General features: G+C 50.0%; 1 protein-coding gene across 4 annotated transcripts; it reads left to right on the top strand.

Moving 5' to 3' along the window:
- The first annotated feature begins 803 nt into the window (after positions 1 to 803).
- DNPEP (aspartyl aminopeptidase) lies at positions 804 to 20,039 on the top strand. 4 transcript variants are annotated; one of them, XM_027049948.2, is made up of 16 exons: positions 804 to 914; positions 9,027 to 9,074; positions 9,917 to 10,010; positions 10,097 to 10,185; positions 10,306 to 10,419; positions 10,646 to 10,771; positions 10,976 to 11,106; positions 11,368 to 11,443; positions 11,552 to 11,659; positions 12,404 to 12,481; positions 13,684 to 13,767; positions 14,782 to 14,942; positions 15,340 to 15,379; positions 15,483 to 15,584; positions 19,447 to 19,614; positions 19,905 to 20,039. In XM_027049948.2, the coding sequence occupies exons 1-16, from the start codon at positions 849 to 851 to the stop codon at positions 19,953 to 19,955; spliced, it is 1,536 nt and encodes a 511-aa protein (XP_026905749.1). In that variant the 5' UTR covers positions 804 to 848; the 3' UTR covers positions 19,956 to 20,039. The 4 variants fall into 4 exon arrangements, with proteins under 4 accessions (XP_026905749.1, XP_026905753.1, XP_026905756.1 ...); XM_027049952.2 differs by lacking the exons at positions 804 to 914; positions 9,027 to 9,074 and adding an exon at positions 9,228 to 9,364; XM_027049955.2 differs by lacking the exons at positions 804 to 914; positions 9,027 to 9,074 and adding an exon at positions 9,314 to 9,443.
- Positions 20,040 to 21,653: the final 1,614 nt, after the last annotated feature.

Genomic DNA, 21,653 nt, shown 5'->3' with positions numbered 1-21,653 from the left:
TGCCAGACCATATACCATTTCTCTGGCTTAAGTGCCTGTCATTGCCACAGCGTGATCCTGCCTGCAACCCCATCTCCGCAGACCTTGGATATAGCCCTTGTCAGGGCGCGTTGCACAAAGGATGCGTCTCCAGCATCCCACCACCAGGCTGGGAGCTCCTTGGGGCAGAAAAGGAGTTATTTGGGTTGACAAGAGCCAGATCCGCGACAGATGTACAAAGCGTGCCTGTCGAGTGAATAAATGGATGGATGGCTGGAGCCAGCGAAGCCTCTCATTCATGCATTCGTGCACCCCCAAAGTGTTTGTTGAGCATTTGCTACGTATCAGGCACTGTGCTGAGCACCAGGGATTCAGCAGTGAAAAGCAGATGTGGGCCATGCCCTCTTGGAGCTGACTTTCTGGTCGGGAAATGGGATTAACAAGTAAACATGTGAAAATGAAATAATTAAGCACACCGACCTGGGAAGGGAAACAAAGGGGACCAGAGAGAGAATGAGAGCGGAATCCCTCAAGCTAAGAAGAAAGTCTGTTTGTAGCTTCTTGGGACGCAGCACCCTCCCATGCCCAGGTCAGGAGTCATTGTTTAGACATCGGGCGCTCTTGGCTAGCCTGAGGCTTGGCGCTGTGAGGGCATTACTGTTTCAACTTGCATTGATGATGTCACAATGGGCCCTATGGGGACAGGGACTGAGGTCCCAGTGAATTGCTGCAGAGGGGCAGAGGCGAGGGGAGGAGTTGGCAGAAGAGGCAGTAGGGACTCCCGCTGCACCCGCCCCCCCCCCCCCCCCCCACCCAGGTCTCAATCCAGCCTCTGACAGACCTGGCCCGGCTCAGGAGGAGGTGAGCAGATGACCATGGCGATCAGCCTCTCTGCCTCGTCCATTGCCAACAACTGGCTCCCAAGCTACCCTGAGGTAACCAGGCCTGCCTTCTAGGTCTGTCTTGGGTGGGAGAGTCCCAGCCAGAGCAGATCGCCAACCTGTAAGCCGAGCATTGTCCTAGGCACTGTGGGGGGTGATAAGATGGGGGAGATATGGCCCCTGTCCTCGAGTTGCTGACAAATTAGACTTTGAGCAAGAGGCTTATCAGAATAATACTCCTCGTCCTCTCCTGGCTAGCTTTGGAGGCGGAGGGTGCTAATTGTTGATAGGATCATTACAAACATCCCTGTCTGGTCCCCCAGTTTCTCTCTGAGTGGGCGCACAAGGCACTGAGCTTAAGGGCAGCTCCCCCGTCAGCCGCAGTATTTTTGAGAATCTGAACTGTGTTTCTCAGGGTGATCTAAGGATAGAATTTGCAGCACGAGATAAAAACACACATTCCTGAGCCTCAGCCCAAACCTTCCAAAGCAGAGTTCTCGAGGATAGGGCTCATGAATCTGCATTTTCAAAAACACCCTAGGTAATTTTTACCCTAAGCACTGCCCTGGTGTTTAAATACCTACTATAGTTCCCCAGTCCAGCTGACCAGCCTGGGTCAGTTTCTCCGTCCAAGATGGGTGTTGGTTTTGATATTTTTATTACTGATGAAAAGCCATGATTCATAGGCTGCTAGTGGCTGGCTGTCAGCTTGGAAGGAATCAGAGGCCACTGAGAAAAGAATTCTCTATCTTTTCGATCCATCTATAAAATGCTTACCTGAGCAGACACTGTTTAAAAGCCATTAAAATACCAGACACAGAATAACCCAGTCCCTGGAACTTTATAGACATATTTACTCAAACCCAAGTGCTTGCAAAAAGTAAATAAAAGGGAAGCAAAATGAGCAAGCCACCCCTAGAAATACAAACAGAAAGTAAACAGCCCTGTTCACTAAAATAAACAGGACAAATCCAGCGAGGATTAAATGACCTCTAGTCAGACAGGCTCAGAGCCAGAAATGCCCCATCTTGGCTCCGGGAGGAAGGAGAGGTGAGAGCCTGTCCCTGTCACCTGGGGGTATATGCCAGGATCTCTGCCTTGGTGGCCAGAGCCGGGCCTGCAAAAGCAGACATCATCCTGGGGGGTATGGGTGCTCCCCAACCCTCCCTGCAAGCCCGCCACGGGGCCTGAACATCTCCATGTTTCAAGATCAAGAAGTGTGCCCCAAAAAGCCTCTGATAAAATGCACATTTTCTGGAGGTATAGAACCTTGAGTCGCTATTATATGCCATTTACTCCTTAATATAGTGAACATTTATTTAGCACTTGCTGTGTTTCAGGCCCTGAGCGGGTCGCTAAAGATATCAAGATAAGGAAGGTATAACCGTGCCCTCAAGTTGCTCACAGCTTAATATGAAAGAAACAAGAACAAATAGTAACATATAGTGTTCACTGCCGATTTGATACACTTAATGATAAGCACCCTATAGGCACTGTTTAGCCCTCATAACATGATGGGTCTCATTTAAGGATCTCATTTACTCTTCCTGACATCAGGCAGTCATTACAGATGTCTTTCCACATTTTACTGATGCGTAAACTGAGGCTCAAAGTCTATGGTATGATGGTAAATGGTTAATAAGCTCTTTGAAACTAAAAAAAAAAAAAAAAAAAAAAAAAGCCCTGATTCATAGTGTTTGTCAATCTCGGTAGTGTAAATACTCCCGGGTTGGTTTCAAGCTACCAGCCCGATGTCACTGAATGTGGAGTTGGAAAGACATAGGGGTGTGAGCTGGTTCCAGCACTTCAGGCAAACAAGGCTCACAGCTAATCAATGGAGGGGCCAGAACTTAAACCCAGGTATGTGTAATCCCAAGCCCCCGTGCACAACCACTTTGTTATACCGTCAATAACTACATGAGATCATTGACATTTGAAAGGGGATACATCTTAAGACCTTTGTGAAGTGCCAGTTTTACAATGCTCCATAAAACTTCTTGGCTGGTTAATAGCCTGTGCTTCCTCTAGCTCTGTTTTTATTACCCACAAGAGCCGTTGGTTTTCTTTCGAGGGCCATTTAAAAAACTTTTTAATTTTGAAATAATTATCATTCACAGGAGGTTGCTAAAATAGCACAGAGAGGGCCTGTGTACCTTTAACCCACTTTTCTCAATGGTCACATCTTACATAACGACAGGATAATATCACAATCAGGCAAGTGACATTGGCAAAAGGTGTGTGTATATTTCTATGCCCTATTACCTAGGAGTGCCAGATTTGACAAATAAAGATACAGGATACTCGGTTAATTTTTTTTTTTTTTTAGTGTAAGTATATCCCATGCAACATTTGGGACATACTTATACTAAGAAATTATTCTTTATCTGAAATGCAAATTTAATTGGGTGTCCTGTATGTTAGCTGGCAGCCCTCATTTTATCACATGTGTAGAGGCATGCAACCACTGCCCTAATCAAGATACAGGACCATTGTGCCACCACAAAGATGTTCCTTGTGCTACCCCTTTAGAATCATGCCTGTCCTGTAGCAACCACTAATTCCCTCTCCATGCCTATAATTTGGTCATTTTTTTCCCCCGCTTAGCATAACATCCATGAGATCCAATCAAGTTGTTGCAGTTTTCAATACTTTGTTCCTTTTAAATGCTGGGGAGTATTCTCTGGGGGCCAATTTTAACAATGAATATATTTTTTTTAATCTCATTCATTGGGTATTTATTGTATCTCTACAAGGTGCCAGATGCAGACATGGAGCAGGTGATCTCGGTGCAGTCAGGGCTGGGTGTTTGTCAGGCAAGTAAGCAAATGCAGTGGCAGGGCACAGGCATGATTAAGACAACTGAGTGAATTATGCTGGAACCCGATGTGGGGCTCAAACTCAACATGATCACATGTGAGATCATGACCTGAGCCGAGATCAGAAGTCAGATGCTTAGGACACTTAAACCAACCGAGCCACCCAGTTGCCCCTATTTTTTGTTTAAATATCATCAACATCAAAAGAAACATTCTATCCACACCTCCTTCCAAATGTAGACACAATTTCTATATCAGAAGTAATACAGGGGCACCTGGGTGGCTCAGTGGGTTGGGTGTCCGACCTCAGCTCAGGTCATGTTCTCACGGTTCATGGTTCCAGCCCCACGTCAGGCTCTGTGCTGACCTCAGAGCCTGGAACCTGCTTCAGATTCTGTGTCTCCCTCTTTCTGGCCCTTCCCCATTCACGCTCTGTCTCACTCTCTCTCAAAAATAAACATTAAAAAATTTTTAAAAATAAAAAGAAGTAATACAGTTTTACATGGGTATTTTTAAAATTTTTTAAATGTTTATTTTTGAGAGAGAGAGAGACAGAGTGTGAGTGGGGGAGGTGAGGAGAGAGAAGGAGACAGAATCTGAAGCAGGCTCCATGCTCTGAGCTGTCAGCACAGAGCCCGACACGGGGCTCGAACTCACAGACTGCAAGATCATGACCTGAGCCGAAGTCAGATGCTTAACCGACTGAGCCACAGAGGCGATTACATGGGCATTTTTAAACTGAAGATTTTAGGGTTAAGTGTTAACTAACAAATTGCTCACTAACTCAATCAGGGTACAGAAGAAAACAAGATGGTCACAAAAAGTACTTAAAGATCATCTTTCCATCTGTTTTTTAAATTTACTTATTTCATTTTAAAAGTGGGTAATATGTGTATGTAGAAAAAAATTCAAAACATACAAAAGGACTTATAGGAAAAAAGAAACATTCCTCCTACCGCAGACCCTTAGCCAAAATTTCTCTTTCCCAGAGTCACTATTTTCTTGTGACTGCTTTAAAACATATAAGAATGCGTGTATGTGTGTTTGTGTTTATACACAAACAGAATATACCATAACTGCTATTCTGCACCTTGTTTTTTCCCTTAGTATATCTTGGAAATTGTTCCCTATCAGTACCTATAGAGGTGCTGCATTCTTTTAACCATACAAAATACTTTTTAAAGCCTCCCTCCTAGAACGTAATTGGTTGAAAATTTCAATCTTACAGAAGCAACTCACCTCAAGGCATCCTGGGATTTGTAGTTCTTAATCCGTTGAGTCTTGCATGGAAAACAGAACTTGAGCAGAAGACTTGTGCTGGAAACGAAAATGTCCTTCCAACAACACTGTGAGAGGACATATTGTACTGTGTCCTATGTATGCTCCTATCATTATGCCCAGAAGCAAATTATTCATACATTTAAACAACCAAGATATCAATGAGACACCCAGGTCTGTCTTAGAATCAGGAAATCAAGATCATTTTAGCAAACAGGGACAGTACAGACACACACACACACACACACACACACACACACACACACACACACCACGCCTTTTCTCCCTTACATTGCTTTGGTCTTCTGTATCTCAAAGCAGACTTAACAATTATGTGACAAATTACTACTTAGAAAGCTTCTCTCACAAACAGAGGGGTCAGAAAGGATACATATAACCAATGGACACACGCTGAAGTGTGTGTGACTAATTGCTATGATAACTTCCAGGTATTTGCTCTTTATTTTAAATTTTTTTTTCAACGTTTATTTATTTTTGGGACAGAGAGAGACAGAGCATGAACAGGCGAGGGGCAGAGAGAGAGGGAGACACAGAATCGGAAACAGGCTCCAGGCTCTGAGCCATCAGCCCAGAGCCTGACGCGGGGCTCGAACTCACGGACCGTGAGATCGTGACCTGGCTGAAGTCAGACGCTTAACCGACTGCGCCACCCAGGCGCCCCAGGTATTTGCTCTTTAAAAGTTGTTCAGCCAATGGGGCACTTGGGTGGCTTAGTCGGTTAAGCATCTGACTTGGGCTCAAGTCATGACCTCTTCATTCGTGGGACTCAGGTCATGACCTCTTCATTGGTGAGTTCAAGCCCCGGGTCAGGCTCTGAGCTGTCAGCTGTCTGTCAGCTGTCAGAGCCTGCTTCAGATTTTGTGTCTCCCATTCTCTCTGCTCCTCCCCTGCTCATGCTCTCTCTCTCTCTCTCTCTCAAAAATAAATAAACATTTAAAAAAAATAATAAAGTAAGATAAAAGTTGTTCAGCCAAACAGAAATGAATGATGGTAGCATTGTAAACATCAGCTAAGGACTAGTCAGGAAGATTTTCTCAGCAGGCTGAGGGCAAGAATGATTCTCAGAAACTTTTTTTGGATCGCTAAGGTCCCCCCCTTGACCCTCCCATTTCCTAACTAATGCCATTCCATTCTCCCTCCAAACCTGTTTCCACGCACTTACATGTATATGCATATAAAATCTAGACATTTAGCTCATTATGTGAATTTTACCTAAATGCTCTTGCCGTGTAAGTGTTGTTCTGGAAATCGCCTTTTTTTCATTCAGTATATTCAGAAATTTTTTCTATGATAATACATGACAAGCATGACCTCATTCCTTTTTTAAATTTTTTATTTTTTTACATTTATTTATTTTTGAGAGACAGAGACAGACAGCATGAGCTGGGGAGGGGCAGAGAGAGAGGGAGACACAGAATAAGAAACAGGCTCCAGGCTCCGAGCTGTCAGCACAGAGCCTGATGCAGGGCTCGAACCCACCAATCGTGAGATCATGACCTGAGCCGAAGTCGGGCACTTAACCGACTGAGCCACCCAGGTATCCCTGACCTCATTGCTTTTTACTACCACACAGTGGTTTAAAAAAACATGTCTCAAACTTGAATTCGCATACAGACTAGCTAGGGATCTTGTTAACATGCAGATTATGATTTGATAGGTTTGGGGTGAGCTCTGTCATTCTGCATTTCTAGAAAGTTCCCTAGAATTGTAGATGCTGCTGGTCAAAAATCACACTGTGAGGAACAAGACATAGAGTCTGAGAGAAGTTGTGTGCTAGAGCTGACTTGGATCAGCTCATGAGAAATGATTATCAAATGTCCAGGAATTTTGTGATCCTGCCATTAAACATAGAAATCGTTAAAAAATTCAGTTATGCACTCTTAATAAATTATATTGCAAACATATAATAAATACTCAAAAATCATCACCTTCTTAGCTATTTTATTATCAATCTGTGCTCCTTTTTTAAAGTTTATTTATTTATTTATGTAAGCAATCTCTACACCCAACATGGGGCTTGAACTCACGACCCCAAGATCAAGAGTCACATGCTCCTCTGACGGACCTAGCCAGGCACCCCTCAATCTATGCTCTTGAGTTTATTTATGTCCATTATATCTGTATAGTACAAATATATACAATGCCCTGCTTTTGTGCATCTCTTCCTAACTCCACATTCAGTTCATGCTGGCAGCTTGGAACGAGCCACTGGGAGAGTTTACATCACAGAAATTGGGTATAAAGGCATGCGTTACCCCAAGTCTTCTCCAACACTTGACATTACTTTGCTAATATGACAAATCAAAAATGGCACCTCATTTTTAGCTTGCATTTCCCAGATTACAGTGAGACTGAGTATCTCATACTCATTCCTAGGAATTTAATAGTATTTCTTGTTCTTGTAAATAGGACCGTTTTACTAGTATATTTTCTAGTTGATTATTGCACAGGAAAGCTGATGATTTTCAAAATCAGGTCACTCCTGCTACCCGTTCAAATAGCTTATCAGCTTATTTTCTTGGAGGTTCTAGGTAATCAAGTAATCTATAAATAACGAGAAAATTTACTTTTCCATATTTATAGTTGTTTATTTTGCTTTGTGGCACTGGCTTTCACTGCAGATCCACGTTGACTGCCAGCAGTAATAGCTTACCAGTGTCTTACTTCTGACTTGAACAGGAGCGCTTCTGTATTTCCCCACTAATTTCTACTGTAGATTTCTGGTAGATAGTCTTTATCCTTCCTTTCTGGTTTCTTTCTTTCTTTTTTTTAAGCTTATTTATTTTTGAGAGAGAGAGACAGAGCACAAGCAGTGGAGGGGCAGAGAGAGAAGGAGACACACAATACCAGAATCCAAACCAGGCTCCAGGCTCTGAGCTGTCAGCCTAGAGACGGAGGCGGGGCTCGAACCCACTGACCGGACCTCGAGATCATGACCTGAGGGGAAGTCAGACGCCCAACGCCCCGCAGGCGCCCCCCTCTTTCTGGTTTCTTAAGAGGATTTCATTTGGGTTTTTTTTTTTTTTATCAAGAATAGATGTTCAATTTATCAAAATGTTTACTTTCACTTTCTAAGTTACCCATTTTGGTGTTATTTGAATTTCTCACATTAGCATGTACTTTTTTTTTTTTTGTACTCAGAAGAGCATTAAAAATTTTTTGTTAAATTTCCTTCCCTTATACATTGCACCCGTTTCAGTTCTTGTCACTGTCCGCGAATGTGTCCCCCACTAACCAGCCTCTGGCTCTCAGAGGAAAAGAATGTTCTTTCCATGACACTCTCAGCACAAAAACTATACATTTCAATAAACAGGGAATGCCATGAATTTACCCCACCCCTTGTATATTCTTGAACACTCCCCCGCAATACCTACTTCTGTGAATTGAAGGCTGTGGGGCCTTTCTGACCACTCCCCTGGCCTATTCCTACCCCAGTATATAAAGGGCAGCTTGCTCACCTGTAATCCCTAGAGTGTTAACACCGCTGAGTGCTGGGCCCTGTTTTGTACCTAGGGGCCACCAACAGTCCTGATCAGAATCTATGACTAGGTGGGCACCTTGCTTTTTTAAATTGTGGCTTACCACTCTTGACGTGAAAACTGGGATTGCCTCCAAGAACATGTGGAGTTTATTTTGTCCTCTTAAGAAGTGGAAAGAGTGCAGGTATGAGTCATTCCAGATGCATCCAAACAGTTGTGTGATCTTAGGCAAGTCATTGACTTCCCTGGGCCTCAGGGGACTTGCCGTGTAACGTTACAACTCACCAAGGTGCATAGAAAAAGGCCGAGAAACGATCTGAGAGTAGCTTGCTCCAGGCCCCTGGAATCAAATTAATTGGGCTCAAACCCCACCTCTGCCATTTACTGCCCTGGACAGGGTACTTGCCTCCGTATTTCGTTTCGTTCATGTGTAAAATGGGGACAGTAAAAGTACAAAGTTGACGAAGCAGTTGTGAAGATTAAACGAGGTAACACGTTAAGCCTTACTGGAAAGATAAAGCTTATCGTGAACGCTCCATGAACACTAGCCATGTTGCTTTTATTACCACAAGGGTGCCTGCGGTGAGAGAGAGCACTTTGTACCGTACTCGTCGGACCAGGTGAGCCGGCAGGGGCGAGTTTTTTCTCAGATTCTCTGACCTGGGACAGGCGACGAGGCGTGTGACTCGGAGGCTGCTCTAGCACCTCCCGGGCAGCAGAGGGCCCCCGCCCCCACCGCGGACGGCGGGGCGGGGCTGGCGGCGCGGCCTATCTCGGGGCGGAGCAAACGGCGCGGCAGAGCAAACGGCGCGGCAGGGGCGGGCCCGGAGGCGGGGGCTAGCGAGGGGCGGGGCGGGCAGAGAGCCGGAGCCAGGCTAGCGGACACCGGCCCACGCGTCGGGTTATGCAGGTAGGTGTCTCCGGCCCGCCCAGCTGCAGCTCAGATCCCCTCCGATCCCGTTCGGGACTGAGGTCAGCAGCGCTCTGAGGTGAGGGCCGTGCCCGACCCAAAGCGAAACCGAAAGCCCGGCCTCCGTGACCTGGTCTTCCTGGGGTTGGAAAAGGGTGGCCTGCTATAGACTGTGGGGGTGGAGGGGACGGGGTGGGGGTGGAGGGTATTCCCCAGAGAATAGGGCTTTGGCTCCTTGGTGCAGGCCCGCCCGGAGTTTAGGGGCCCGTTTGGGAGCTGAGAGCTTGGAACCGACCGGGATTTCCCCGGTGGGCGGGCACGTGGGGGTAGCATTTAGGGGGCCGGGCTAAAGCTCGTATTGGGGGCGGGCCGTCTGGGAGGAGCTGGGCGGGGAGCACCCTTGGGGTTGTGATACTTTGGCTGGAGGGCTGGAGCTTTCTGCTGAGACAGGTTTGGCCCGGCATCTGCGTCTGTCCGTAGCGAAAGGGGCGGAAGCAGAGGTCTGAACCTCGCAGCGGTCACTTAGGGAGAATGGGACCTCCCCTCCCCTAGGTGGTCATGACCGGCAGAGCCCGCAAAGAGGCGGTGCAGGCCGCGGCCCGGGAACTCCTCAAGTTCGTGAACCGGAGCCCTTCTCCTTTCCACGGTAAGTGACCAGGACAGGGGAGGAGGGTGGGGCCGGTGTGCCCCCTTACCCGCTTCCATCGCTCTGAAAGCCTTCTTTCGCTATAGCTGTGGCTGAGTGCCGCAGCCGCCTCCTCCAGGCTGGCTTCCATGAACTCAAAGAGACGGAGAGCTGGGATATCAAGCCAGAGAGCAAGGTACTTGGGGTGGGGTGGGGGCAGAGAAGCATGTTCCTAGGCTGGGGCTCAAAGTCCTTTGTGCCAGCTGGCTAGCTAATCCAACTCAATCTCCACACCCCTTCACCCCCCCCCCCCCAGTACTTCCTGACCAGGAACTCCTCCACCATCATCGCTTTTGCTGTGGGAGGCCAGTATGTTCCTGGCAACGGTTTCAGCCTCATTGGGGCCCACACGGACAGCCCCTGCCTGCGGGTGAGGAACTGGGGCTGCAGGGGCGGGGGTGGGGGGGACAGGTTAAAAGGAAGTGGAGAGGTACAGGTTGGGGAGTCTATTCCTGAAACTTGTCGCCCCCTTCCTCCACACTTTGGGCCCTTCTCTGCAGCAGTATTCGCTCTGTGTTAACTAGCTCTCGATCAGTCTGTCTCCTCTCCACATCATGTCGTCCAGCCTTCTCTCACTTCCCCACCTTCACACGCAGGTGAAACGGCGGTCCCGCCGCAGCCAGGTGGGATTCCAGCAGGTTGGTGTGGAGACCTATGGTGGCGGGATCTGGAGCACCTGGTTTGACCGGGACCTGACCTTGGCCGGACGAGTCATTGTCAAGGTGGGAACTGGGGTGGGACCTGGGAGGTTCTCACCTTCAGCTGCCTGAAGATTGACTGTAACCTTCCCTTAGGGTACCTGTGGAGAGCCCCCCAGGGAAGGGGTGGCGGGGCAGTCTGGTCTGAGGACCATGTTGGTCAGTCTGGGGTTTTAACCAACGGTGATTGGGAGGTGCCCTGGGCTGACCTGGCCTGGTGGGCCACAGTGTCCTACCTCAGGCCGCCTGGAGCAGCGCCTGGTGCACGTGGACCGGCCCATTCTCCGCATCCCACACCTGGCCATCCATCTGCAGCGAAATGTCAACGAGAACTTCGGGCCCAACATGGAGATGCACTTGTGAGTCTGGTGCGAGGGCTGTGGCACCAGGTGAGGGAAGGGGCCCGGTGGGATCTAGGACACCACTACCTACCTAATGGTGGCCACAGCCAGGTTCTACTGTTGGGACCCAGCTGATGCTATCTGAGGTCCCTCATTGCTCTGCCACTTGGAAAGCAAGCTGAGAATCAGGGCAAGGGCAGTTCCCACTGGGAGATGCTGGAGCTCAGGGATGCCATGCCTCCAGCCCTCCCCACACTTCCCTCTTGTGACTCCACACAGAGTCCCCATTCTTGCCACAGCCGTTCAGGAGGAGCTGGAGAAGGGGACTCCTGAGCCTGGACCTCTCAGTGCTGCGGTAAGAGAGTCCCCTGCTCATGGGGAGGAGTAGGGCAGGGACTGATTCTCTGAGAAGGGGGAGGAGGGGAAGAGCCAGACCTTCTCCTAACATCCTTTGGCCCTGCAGGATGACCGGCACCACTCGGTCCTCATGTCCCTTCTCTGTGCCCATCTGGGACTGTGCCCCGAGGATATCTTGGAGATGGAGCTCTGCCTTGCTGACACCCAGCCTGCGGTGAGGAATGGTTGCCGGAACTCATGGGTGGGGATCGCCGGGATCCTAGCCTGCCTCTGTGCGCCCTGAAGCACTCACCGCGTCGGCCAGTCCCCCAGTTACTCCCATCTCATCCCTGTTCTTTCCAGTCGTCATCATGCCCCTGTGCCTCCAGGCCAGTGGTTCTCAAAAGGGCACTTTCCTGCTCCAGAACTGCCTACCTGGACGTCTGCAGTGGGGCCTGGAAATCAGTCCTTCCACACGCTCCTTAGGGGTTTCTGCTGCAGGTGGTCACTTGTACTTTGACCCATACCGGCCCTACACCTCTGAGGGCAGAAGGCCTGGCTGTGCCCCCCCACCCCTTTCTCTGGAGCCTGCCCTCGTGCCCCTCTGAGTTGCCCACAGTAGGAGATTGTGAAGTCTTTGGATGTTTGGGCCTGTTTGAATGTGCACTGTTTCCGGGCTGGTCTCTTGTTTATTTCCTTAGCTTGTCTTGTGACCATTCAGCGTCTCCCTTTTCTAGTCCCACAGGAACTGGTAGGAACCATAGACATCACCCTCCCATCCCTCAGCTCCTGCCCGGCCCTGTTCCCCATCGTCCACTCAGCCCTACACGGCAGATCACAGTGCTTTAAGCCAGGGGGCAGGGAGGGGCCGCGCACAGAGCCAGGGAGGCTCGCTCACACTCAGGCATCGGGGAGCAGGGAGAAGCAGGTGAGTTGGGGTGAGGGGTCGAAAGGCAGGCTGACTGTCCTGTATTTCTAGGTCCTGGGCGGTGCCTACGAGGAGTTCATCTTTGCCCCTCGGCTGGACAATCTGCACAGCTGCTTCTGTGCCCTGCAGGTGAGTGGCAGCAGCACCCCAGGCAGCACATCACCAGGAGGAGCAGCAGTGGGGGTGGGGAGGACTGCCTCAGGTCCTAGCAGGTCAGAAGAGGGCCGCCGGCCACCTCCCCGGTCTGCTGGTGCTGGCTGGGCCATGGGCAGGGGCTGAGGTGAGGGAAGGCTGAGAAGCCGGCCAGGGCACCATGGTGTCTCCTCCTCGCCCTGCTCTGTCTGCTTCTCCCCTGCGTTAGCCTCTGCTCCAAGGGAGAGGCCTTAGCATCTCATAAGGCAATGTCCTCCGCCTCCCTCTGCTCCCCCTGCCTTCCAGGCTGAGGCCCACCCAGCCTTGGGGTCTGTGCCTTGGGGTCTCAGTGGGGCAGTCTGTCTTCTTCCCAGTCACCTTGATGTCCCCACCTTTCTACCCTAGTTAGTTCTATTTCCTTTTTTTTTTTTTTTTTTTGAGAGAGATAGGGAAAGAGGGCACAAGTGAGCAAGGGGCAGAGAGAGAGAAAGAGAATCCCACGAGGGGCAGAGAGAGACAGGGGGAGAGAGAGAGAAGCAGGGCTCACTCGAAGCAGGACTTGTGCTCACCCGATGTGGGACTCAAACTCACAAACTGTGAGATCACGACCTGAGCCAAAGTCAGATGGTTAACGACTGAGCCACCCAGGTGCCTGTCAGTTCTATTTCTTTCTTTCCTCTTGCCCTGACCCTTGTCATACCTCTCCCTCCCTCCCCATCCTGTTCTTGGAAACAGGCTTTGGGCTGTAACTTGAGACCAGAGCCAGACCTGGGACCTGTATTAGCTTCTGCAGCCAGCCAGCTGCATCACCTCGATGGAGTCCGGGTCACCTGGTCACCTCTTTGGACCTTGATCTTTTCACTGAAGCCAATTAGTTTACATGCTCTGTGTGGTTCTTTTGACTTTCCAGGATTCTCAGCTCTTCCCCTCCAGCTTATTCATCCTCCTGCCTTTTGCATAGGAAGGTAGGGGAGGAGAACACCCAAAGGGTGGTTCTCCCAGCCCAGTTGAAAAGGTCCCCCGCATGCTGGGCAGCGCCCCAAGAGACGAAAGCCTGTAAAAGCCCCAGCCCACTTCCCTCTGGCCGTGATGACAGAAGGCAGGCGGGGAGTGTGAACCTCCGAGGTGTTGGTGGCGAGGGTTATGAAAGAAGGGGGGATGAGAAGGATGCTCTTGATACCCCCCCGCCCCCCAAACAGGCTTTGATCGACTCCTGCGCATCTCCTGCCTCTCTGGCCGCGGAGCCCCACGTGCGCATGATTGCTCTCTACGACAACGAAGAGGTACATAGAGGGTTCTGTGGAGGGTCCCCTCTGTGAACCTTTCTGCAGCCAGCTCGTGCCAGGTACCCACCGTAAGCCAGGGCTATTCCGGAAGCCACAAAGGTGGGAAGATACTGCCTGTGCTCTTAGCGCCTGGTCCCCCTGGCTCAGCATACATCTGCTTTCAGTAGTGAGACCATACCTCCCCTGTCTCTGTGTGTGCCACATGGTGAGCGACTCGAGGACAGGGACCCTGCCCTTTCATCGGTTAGTCCCAGGGCTCAGCACATGGCGGGTCCTTTACTCTGCGTGCCTGTGTCAGGTGCAGTCTTAGACAACGCAACAGAGCCTGAACAGATGGGTTGTTCTCTCGCACATAATTGCACGGGTCAGAGTGAGCAGTTCAGGACAGGTCTCTGCCATCCTGAGCACTCGGCTTCCATCTCAGGATCCAGGGTGGCTGTCCTAGCTCCGGCCATCGTGTCTGTACTGAGTTAGGAGGAGAGGAAAGGGCAGGGGGAGAGTGTACGCTCATTTAAGGCACCACCCAAAGGTGCCGTTCCTCACTGTCTGTATTCATGGGACTTGGCATGGCCACGTTTAGCTGCAGGGGAAGCTGGGAATGTCCTCTCTACCTGAGTAGTTGTATGCTTAGCTGCAGTTTGGGTGTTCTGTTGTACAAGCTAGCACGGGTAGTTAGCCGCCTCTGTCACATGCATAAAAGAAGATTGGCCAGTGTGAGAGGGCATCTGCGAGGAGGCCCAGACATGAGGGTCAGGGGAAGGAAGAAGGGGGGGGGGCAATGTAGGAAGCCCGCAGAAAGTGCTGTCGCTGCCCCAGAGACAACTCAGGGTTAGTTTGGCCCCAGCCCACTATCAGGTTTTCGGTGGCACGGTGTTGGGGACATTGCTGACAACATCCCACAGTCCTCAGCCACTGAATCAGTTGGGTCCCGGGCCGGTCTGGGTGTTGGGCCCCTCTCCTTGGCCTCTGCCTCAGGCCCCCGATCCCAGAGCCAGTCTCTGCTCTCACCAGGTGGGGTCCGAGAGCGCCCAGGGGGCACAGTCGCTGCTGACAGAGCTGGTGCTGCGCCGGATCTCGGCCTCATCCCAGCACCTGACGGCCTTCGAGGAAGCCATCCCCAAGTCCTACATGATCAGCGCAGACATGGCCCACGCCGTGCACCCCAACTACCTGTGAGTCCGCCGGACCAGGCTCGGCTCGTAGTCCTCACAGCTGGCGGCCCGCGGGTAACCTAACGCTGGGCCCCAGCCCCTCCCCCTTCCCCTCCTTCCTCCTTCTGGCGGAAAGGTCAGTGGCGGCTTCCTCTTGACTATTCCCTCTTGACTGCTCCAAGGCCCAAATTGGCCAAAGTCATGTGATGCCCCTCCCAGGTACGTTGAAGAGACTCTGTGAACTTCTTTCCCTCTGTTGCTAGAGGCCGCCTGGAACACTGACATGCCTCCTAGGTCCTGCCGGGCTGGGTGGGGAAGAACGCTGGGATGCATTAGTGATGTTTCCACGGGGTAGGTGGTGGTGATGCCAGGCCCACTTCCTGTTTGCCATCCCTGGTCCTTAATCTGCCTCTTGCAGGGACAAGCATGAGGAGAACCACCGGCCCTTATTCCACAAGGTGAGGTAGTCCTGTTTCTCCTTAGGACTTGGGAGGCCTGGCTGGTTCTGGGCCCGTCACTCGTGTGTGGCTCGCCCTCATTTCCTGGTGTCCCTCTCTCCAGGGCCCGGTGATCAAGGTCAACAGCAAGCAGCGCTACGCCTCGAATGCGGTTTCAGAGGCCCTGATCCGAGAGGTGGCCAGTAATGTTGGGGTGCCCCTGCAGGTGAGGCCGGGCCCTGCCTGGGAAGATGTGATGGAGGGAGTGGGGTTGGGGGACATAAGCAGATGGGCCTCCAGTGGAGGGGGGCCTGGTAGCCGACCTGTAGTGGATGGGCTTCCAGTCGAGTGAGAAGAGTGGGTTTTGGATGTAGGTGGAGCTGGGATGAGTGCTGGCTCTGCTGTGGGGCTGGCCCTGCCACTGAGGGCCAGTCTCCTCATTTCTCTGAGCCTCAGTTTCCACACCTGTAAAATGGGGCTGATAACGATGCCTCTCCTGGATTTCTGTCAGAACTGAAGGTACAGAGTGCTCGAGGCACATGGTGGGTCAGTCCTGCCTTTTTCCCATCCAGCCCCCTGTGTCTCTCTGACATACCTTGGGGGCTTCCATAAGGCAAGTTCAGGGCTGGGGAGACTGGAACTCTAACGGCCTCGGCATTCTCGCCTCAGCAGTGGCCCATCTCGACAGAAATAGGTAGAAGCAGAGATTAAAGGGACTGGGGCCCAGGTGATCCAGTGACAAGCAGCGAGCAGGTCCTGGTGACTCAGGACCCTGGCATCCTGTCTCCTGGCTCAGGGCTCTCTCTGCCGCACAGCCCCACCCTGTCCCCTGTAGACCTGAGTAGTTCCACTCTTAGGGAAGCCTCTTTGAGGAGGTGACACTTTGAGCTGGGACTTAACTACCAGAAAGAGGCGTGGGTGAGTCTGCAGGAAGAGCATCCCAGCCAAAGGGAATGAGTGCAAAGGACTCCCCAGGGGGGGAGGCGGGGACAGGAGCGAGCTTGGTCTGTCAGGAAGAGACAGAGCCCCAGTGATAGAGCTGGGGTGAGAGCCAGAGTTGCAGGGAGAGAGGCCTGCCCAGGCCAGCTTTATAGGGCCTTCTAGGCCATGGAAGGGGGTTTGCATTTTCTTCTAAGGCAGTGAGACGACATTGGAGGAATTTTCTTTAATAACTTACAGCAGAAGCAGGACATGTGTCCTTCAGAAAATTAGGAAATACAAAAAGAAACAAAATGTTAATCCACAGAGATTTGTGTATATTCTTCCAGATTTTTTTCTATGCGTATACTTAACACATATTTTTTTACAAAATGGAATCGTATTGGATATATTTCTTGTTTTCTCTTCACTCCGTATTGTTTACCTTTTCATTTCAGTAAATTTTTGTTTCAATAAATTTGTATCTAATGCACAGATCATTTTTTTAAAAGTAAGCTTTACACCCAGTGTGCTTAAATTCACGACCCCAAGGGGCCCCTGGGTGGCTCAATCGGTTAAGCGTCTGACCTCAGCTCAGGTCATGATCTCACGGTTCGTGGGTTCGAGCCCCACTTCAAGATCTGTGCTAACAGTTCAGAGCCTGGAGCCTGCTTCGGATTCTGTGTCTTCCTCTCTCTCTGCCCCTCCCCCGCTCATGTTCTGTCTCTCAAAAATAAATAAAAAAACACTAAAAAATTTTTAATTAAAAAAATAATAAATTCATGACCCCAAGATAAAGAGTCACATGCTCTACCAACTGAACCAGCCAGTCACCTCCAGATCATTTTCAGTTTTCCCTAGTTATCCCCGAAATATTCTTTGTTTTGAGAGAGAGAGAGGGAGCTCAAGTGGGGGAGGGGCAGAGAGAGAATCCCAAGCAGGCTCCCCACTGTCAGTGCAGAGCCCGACGTAGGGCTCAGACTCACAAACTCATGAGATCATGACCTGAGCTGAAGTTGGAGACTTAACCAATTGAGCCACCCTGGCACCTTTCCCCCAAATATTCTTTACAGACATTTGTCCCACCTTAGTATCCAGTTCAGGACCGCATTATGTCTGGTTGATATGTTGCTTAAATGTCTCATAACGTAGTGCAGCCCTCACCACCCCCCTTTTAAAATAGCATTGACTTAAAAGAAAATATTGTTGAAGAAACAAGGCTCATCATCCCACAGGATTTCCCACTTGCTGAATTTGTCTGATTGCTTCCTTTTGGTGGTGTTTAGCTGGTGCCTGTAGGTCCTGCATTTCCTGTTGATTGGAATTCATACCTAAAGGTTTAGCAGATGACACATTTTTAGCCAGAAGTCATGACTGGTGGGTCCTTCATGTTGCATCATACTTGTGTTATCTGGGTGCCCCACCCTTAGTGATGCAATGCGTTGGGGTGCCCTCCTTCCCCTCTGTCATATGGGGGTTTTCCTCCTTTGGCTGGACAGTACCCTGTGCAAGTGATGAGTTCCCTAACAACCAGACACATGATGGTTTTGACACCAGTCAATAATCCTTGCTGAAGTCACTAAATTCATTCCCCCAATTCATCCCTTTTCTACGCATAATCCCTTCTGCATAGATTAGCTGCTGTTCTGGGAAGCAGAACTTTTCTCCCCGTCAGCCAGGGCTATTTGGTTATCATGCAATAGGGTTTCTGGTGGAAAGATGGGATAAATGCTAATTCTTTCCCTTTACTAATCAGTTTTCAAGGCGAGCTGTGTTAATAGCCACCTTACATGGTGACAGATAAGGGGCTTTTTTCCTTTTCCGTTTCTGTCATTAAATCAAGGGTTTCATTGGTTCGTTGTGACCCGAAGCACTGTAGCCATTTACTTTTTTTTTTTTCAAAATTTTTTTAACGTTTATTTTTGAGACAGAGCGTGAACAGGGGAGGGGCAGAGAGAGAGGGAGACACAGAATCTGAAACAGGCTCCAGGCTCTGAGCAATCAGCAAAGAGCCCGACGCGGGGCTCGAACTCACGGACCGTGAGATCATGACCTGAGCCGAAGTCAGACGCTTAACCGACCGAGCCACCCAGGCGCCCCTGTAGCCATTTACTTTCACCCTCGGATTATCATAACTTTGACCAGTGGGAACCCTGTTGACATGTGTCCTTTGACAGGACTCTCGAAAGTTGTCTTGCTTTTTGCATAACAAGAAATTGCAGGCTCATCTTGTTCATTTCTCTCCCCAGACATGGATGATGGTTTTAGAGACCATTGTCTGGCACCATGAGTGTCCATTGTTCTTGAGGAGTGGGGGTGGGGGGTGCTTTGGGGTCATTTCTGTAGACATAGTTAGAAAAGTATACATATTTTTTGCAAACCGTGAATTAATACTATACTTGTGTAACAAGTAATAGTTAGTGCTTAATTTATCTGATTTTATAATCCTGTTTTCCCTTATACTAAAAATCTTAATTTTGAACATACTATGATTTTCTTATTTACTTATTTATTTTTTTAAATGTTTATTTTTGAGAGAGAAAGTGTGAGCAGGGAAGGGGCAGAGAGAAGAGGGGGGAACAGAGGATCAGAAACAGGCTCTGCTCACAGCAGACAGCCCGATGCGGGGCTCGAACTCACAAACCATGAGATCATGCATGACCTGAGCCAAAGTCGGATGTTTAACCGACCGAACCGACCACGTGCCCCTTCTTATTTAATTTAATTTTATCAGAATGTAAAGAAATTCAGAATGCCAATAGCAATATTTCTAAAAACACTAAAACTACAGAGTGATTGTTCTTTGTGTGTGTATGGGTACAGGAAGTGAGTGTGTGCTAAGCAAGAGGTTGATATAAAGGGTACATTTTGTTTTTTTTCATTCCCCTGCCTGCTATGTGGAGGAAGGAATCTTAATGGAAGGGAGGGTGGCTGGAATTAGGGTGGCAGTAGTTCAGATGGAGAGAGTAGGACCAATTCAGAATATACTGTCCTTTGGGCTTGCCATTTAATGTAGGCTATCTTTATTCTGGTCACATCTACTCTCTGAGGGGGCAGAAGTGGGCCCTCTGCCAGGCCCCCTTCAGTCCTGCAGTTCTAAGATGACTTCCTGTTTGGGCTTAATGAGCAGACACTACCTGTTGTTCATGAACCTGTCCTCCTCTCCGTAGGATCTCATGGTGCGGAATGACTCTCCCTGCGGAACCACCATTGGACCTATCTTGGCTTCTCGGCTGGGGCTGCGAGTACTGGATTTAGGCAGCCCCCAGCTGGCCATGCACTCCATCCGGGAGACCGCCTGCACCTCAGGAGTGCTCCAGACCCTCACCCTCTTCAAGGTGACTCCCACCTCATCCATCATCATGGTGGCTGGGCTCCTCCTCTGGTGCCTGGATTGGTTGCTGGGGCTCCATGCTACCCTGTAGGAAAGGAAGGGTGCCCATTCTTCTTGAGAGACAGGGGCCCCGATCAGCCCCCAGAGGATAATCAGGAGAGATGGGAAGACGGGGGCAGTTGTCATGTGTGGGTCAAGGACCTGTGTCTCTCTGGCTGGGCCTGTGTTGGCGGGAGCAGGGCCCCCCCATCTGGTCTGCACTGATTCCAAATCCCTTGTTGCTCTCCGTTTTAGGGCTTCTTTGAGCTGTTCCCTTCTCTGAGCCGTAACCTCTTAGTGGATTGAGGCCTCTTGGAAAGACTTCTCTTGCACTGGAGAAGTTGTCAGCTGAGCTGAAGCTGGATTATTAAAGTGGATTTGTCACTCAGATGCATTCTGTTGTGCTCATTTGGAGGCTGGAGGGGTGGGAGTTGAATCTGGCTTGAACCACTGGAACCAGAACAGAGGGGGAGGTAGGGGGCAGTTGGGGGTGGGGGCGCAGCTCCTGGGAGCTGGAGGCCTGATCTCGAATCTCTTTTCCTTAAGCCCGTGCCTGAAGTGGGTGACAGGTAGGTGGGTCCACAATTGGAAGGTTCTTCTCCCATCCCTACTCCTCCCTTCTGGGAAGCAGCCTCAATGGTCTTCCGTTACCGGAAGAGTCCAGGAGCCCATCTCCGTGCTGTGGGGGCTCCACGCTCAGCATGGGACCCCAGAGCTGCCCTGGGCAGCCCAGGCTGTCCCCCTCCCTGCCCCTCTCAGCCTCTTATGAATTTTTATAATCAATCTCTTATTATTCAATATTTTTCCTCTAGTTAGTAATTTCCCTCCATCATTTATCTCTCTTCTCTTTTCCTGTTTCCTTTTTTCCTCTTTTTCTTCCTCTTCTTCCTCTTCCTCCTCCTCCTCCTCCTGCTCCTTTCCTTGTATTTGTTCATTCTCCTTCTTTGTCTTAAGTTTGCCTATCTTGTGGCTTTTTTCCTAAGCACCAGCAGTCGTATTTGTTAGTGCTAAGTGTGCTGGTGACAGACCCTGGCATGTGGCACGGTCACCATTACAAGCCTCTCGCTGGCTGAGCCCAGTCCTTTGGAGGCCGGGTTGACGGTAGAACGCTGCTTTGGAACTGAGTTCCCTGGTGTTGATGTGATCATAGGATCTCAGAATCGCTGAGACCAGGTGGCAGCCCTTTATCACCGAAGTCTAGTATTTTCTCAGTATGCTGTAACCGTGAAATACAAGTAGTTTGTTGTTTTTTTTTTTAAGTTTTTTTCAGAGAGACAGTGTGAGCAGGGGAGGGTCAGAGGGAATCCTAAGCAGGTTCTGTGCTGTCAGTGCAGAGCCCCACATGGAGCTCGTACTCAAGAAACTGAGATCATGACCTGAATCAAGAGTCGGACGCTTAACCGACTGGGCCACCCAGGCGCCCCGAGATACGAGTATTTTTATTTCCTTCTTTTGGATGAACTGGGTGGTTTTTGGAGGACGTGTTCTGGACTTAGGCAGCTGCTGCTCTCCTATGGGGACTGCCAGTGCTGTTTGTCATAGTAAAACACGGAAGGCGTTGGTAGAAGACACCGTTAGCACCCCCCCTCTGTCCGTCACTTTGATCACTTCAGTAGACTTGTTCCAACTTCCAACTGCTCACAGCTACACTTCTTTGCCTGGGGGCTGGCTTTTACTGCTCGACTACAGTTTTCCATTCATGACTTTGGAAGTGCCAGGGAATGAATTCCCACCCCAAAACAGCTCCAACCAGAAGGCCAAGGCTAGAAGAAAACTCCAGCTCCCTCACATCCTGGAAGATCACTTGGACATGGGAAGCATGGGACTCTGCAGCAGAACCAAGCTCCAGAATTAAGTTTGATAACACACGCCTTTATCGTCCACCCTCCCTTCCTTGTCTCACACCTCCACGCCCCTGCCAGTGTTTACCTCCACCTTCCAAATAAACTCCTTGCACTTGGCTCCTGGTCTCAGGTCTGCTGCTGGGAGAGCCTAAACAGTATT

Source organism: Acinonyx jubatus, chromosome C1 (genome assembly GCF_027475565.1).
Source record: "Acinonyx jubatus isolate Ajub_Pintada_27869175 chromosome C1, VMU_Ajub_asm_v1.0, whole genome shotgun sequence".
NCBI lineage: Eukaryota > Metazoa > Chordata > Mammalia > Carnivora > Felidae > Acinonyx > Acinonyx jubatus.
Note: the sequence above shows the minus strand (reverse complement) of the source record. Positions and strands in the feature narration are given on the sequence as shown.

What these genes read in the sequence shown, in the direction of transcription:
- DNPEP (XM_027049948.2), top strand. Translation starts at nt 849, where the DNA reads ATGACCATGGCGATCAGCCTCTCTGCCTCGTCCATTGCCAACAACTGG. An exon ending in GGCTCCCAAGCTACCCTGAG is followed by an intron (nt 915 to 9,026) that starts GTAACCAGGCCT and finishes TATTACCACAAG; the next exon opens with GGTGCCTGCGGTGAGAGAGA. An exon ending in GCCGTGCACCCCAACTACCT is followed by an intron (nt 14,943 to 15,339) that starts GTGAGTCCGCCG and finishes TGCCTCTTGCAG; the next exon opens with GGACAAGCATGAGGAGAACC.